The 1,385-nt window shown below is 37.2% G+C and overlaps 1 protein-coding gene across 1 annotated transcript in view; it reads right to left on the bottom strand.

The window, feature by feature from the left end:
* Window positions 1-486: 486 nt before the first annotated feature.
* Window positions 487-1,385, bottom strand: part of LOC117171060 — a 28,812-nt gene continuing 27,913 nt past the window's right edge. The window contains exon 7 of the mRNA XM_033358108.1: window positions 487-546. Coding sequence (XP_033213999.1) covers window positions 487-546 — 60 coding nt within the window. The remainder of the gene's footprint in view (window positions 547-1,385) is intronic.

Here is a 1,385-nt window from a genome sequence, read left to right as displayed (position 1 = left end):
TGATGAGAGATGCCACGAATGTGACAACTAATCCTGGGAGACTTACCGTACTTTTGCCAGTTTGATGTGGAGATTTGCAGCGGGCGAGAGATATCGCAGGTTTGGCAATCAGTCATGAGAGACTTTCCACACCATTTTTCCAGTTTGATGTGGATTCGAAGAATTTGGCACGGATGAGAGATGCCACTGAGGAGACTTTTCACTGGTAGGAAATGCCGCAGATGTGACATGTCACAGATGAGACATGCCGTAGATGTGACATGCCGCAGTTGTGACATACCGAATATGTGACAAGTCGCAGATGTGACATGCCGTAGAAGAGACATGCCACAGAAGAGACATGCCACAGAAGAGACATGCCGAAGATGTGACATGCCGAAGATGTGACATGCCGCATGTGATTTGAAAAAAATACAGTCGTCTTTATTAGTTTGTTGCCGTACAGTAGGGAAAAAATGAACAAAATTTGCTAGCCGTCACAAACCTTTACCGATCCAAATGGAATTTTGCGTGAATAATCAGAAGACTGTCCTCTTTAACGTACACCTGCAGAGAAGATAAACAAATTAATTTTAAATATACAAATAGAAGAATATATTTTTTTATTCCTTATGAATAAGCTTAAACTAAGCTACTTTAATGCAAACAATATACCACGAACTCTAAGACCACAAAACCCACCCCACATATCCCAAATCTAAATATCCCAAGCACACAAAATCCAAGCCCACAAAACCCAACCACACATATCCCAAGCCCACAAAACTCCCACAAAATTTAACACTACCAATTCTACACCCACAAAACCTAATATTCCAAGCTAACAAAACCTAAGGCAACTTAGTTGTGTCTTTTCGTTTGTTTTTTTGTGAGTTACTGTTAATATAGAATACTTTGTTCCAAGGGAAGAAGAAGCTTATTCAATGTATCTTTTTTTATTCAAACAGAGTGAAATCCTTTATGCACAATAGTTAGTCATGCAAGACTCATATCCCTTGTGTGGGACTCTCAATTTCAAGTTTCTTTTATAAGAAAGTGACCCTTCATTGTATGCCCACTAAAACTCTGACCTGTTTTTACATTTTGCATAACATCTTCATTAGTTAATTCTTTTTTAGGCATTCTGATGTGAGAAGCGCGAGCTTGTCGAAATATTTTGTACTTGATTGTTGTAATTCTTTTGAAAACCGATTCACTGGTGCATAAAAATATTCGATTTCATGGCGATATATTTTGAATTTATTAATATGAATTTCTTGCTTCTGTTAAATAACTTGCAGAAGTGTATGTAATCGTACTATCATTTCTTTATCTGCTTCCATAGTTCTTGATAGTTTATCTGCATTACTAAAAAAAGCGCTGCTAACTGTCTTAGTATTTGTTAT

The sequence above is a fragment of the Belonocnema kinseyi genome, chromosome 4 (genome assembly GCF_010883055.1).
Source record: "Belonocnema kinseyi isolate 2016_QV_RU_SX_M_011 chromosome 4, B_treatae_v1, whole genome shotgun sequence".
In the NCBI taxonomy this organism is placed as follows: Eukaryota; Metazoa; Arthropoda; class Insecta; order Hymenoptera; family Cynipidae; genus Belonocnema; species Belonocnema kinseyi.
Note: the sequence above shows the minus strand (reverse complement) of the source record. Positions and strands in the feature narration are given on the sequence as shown.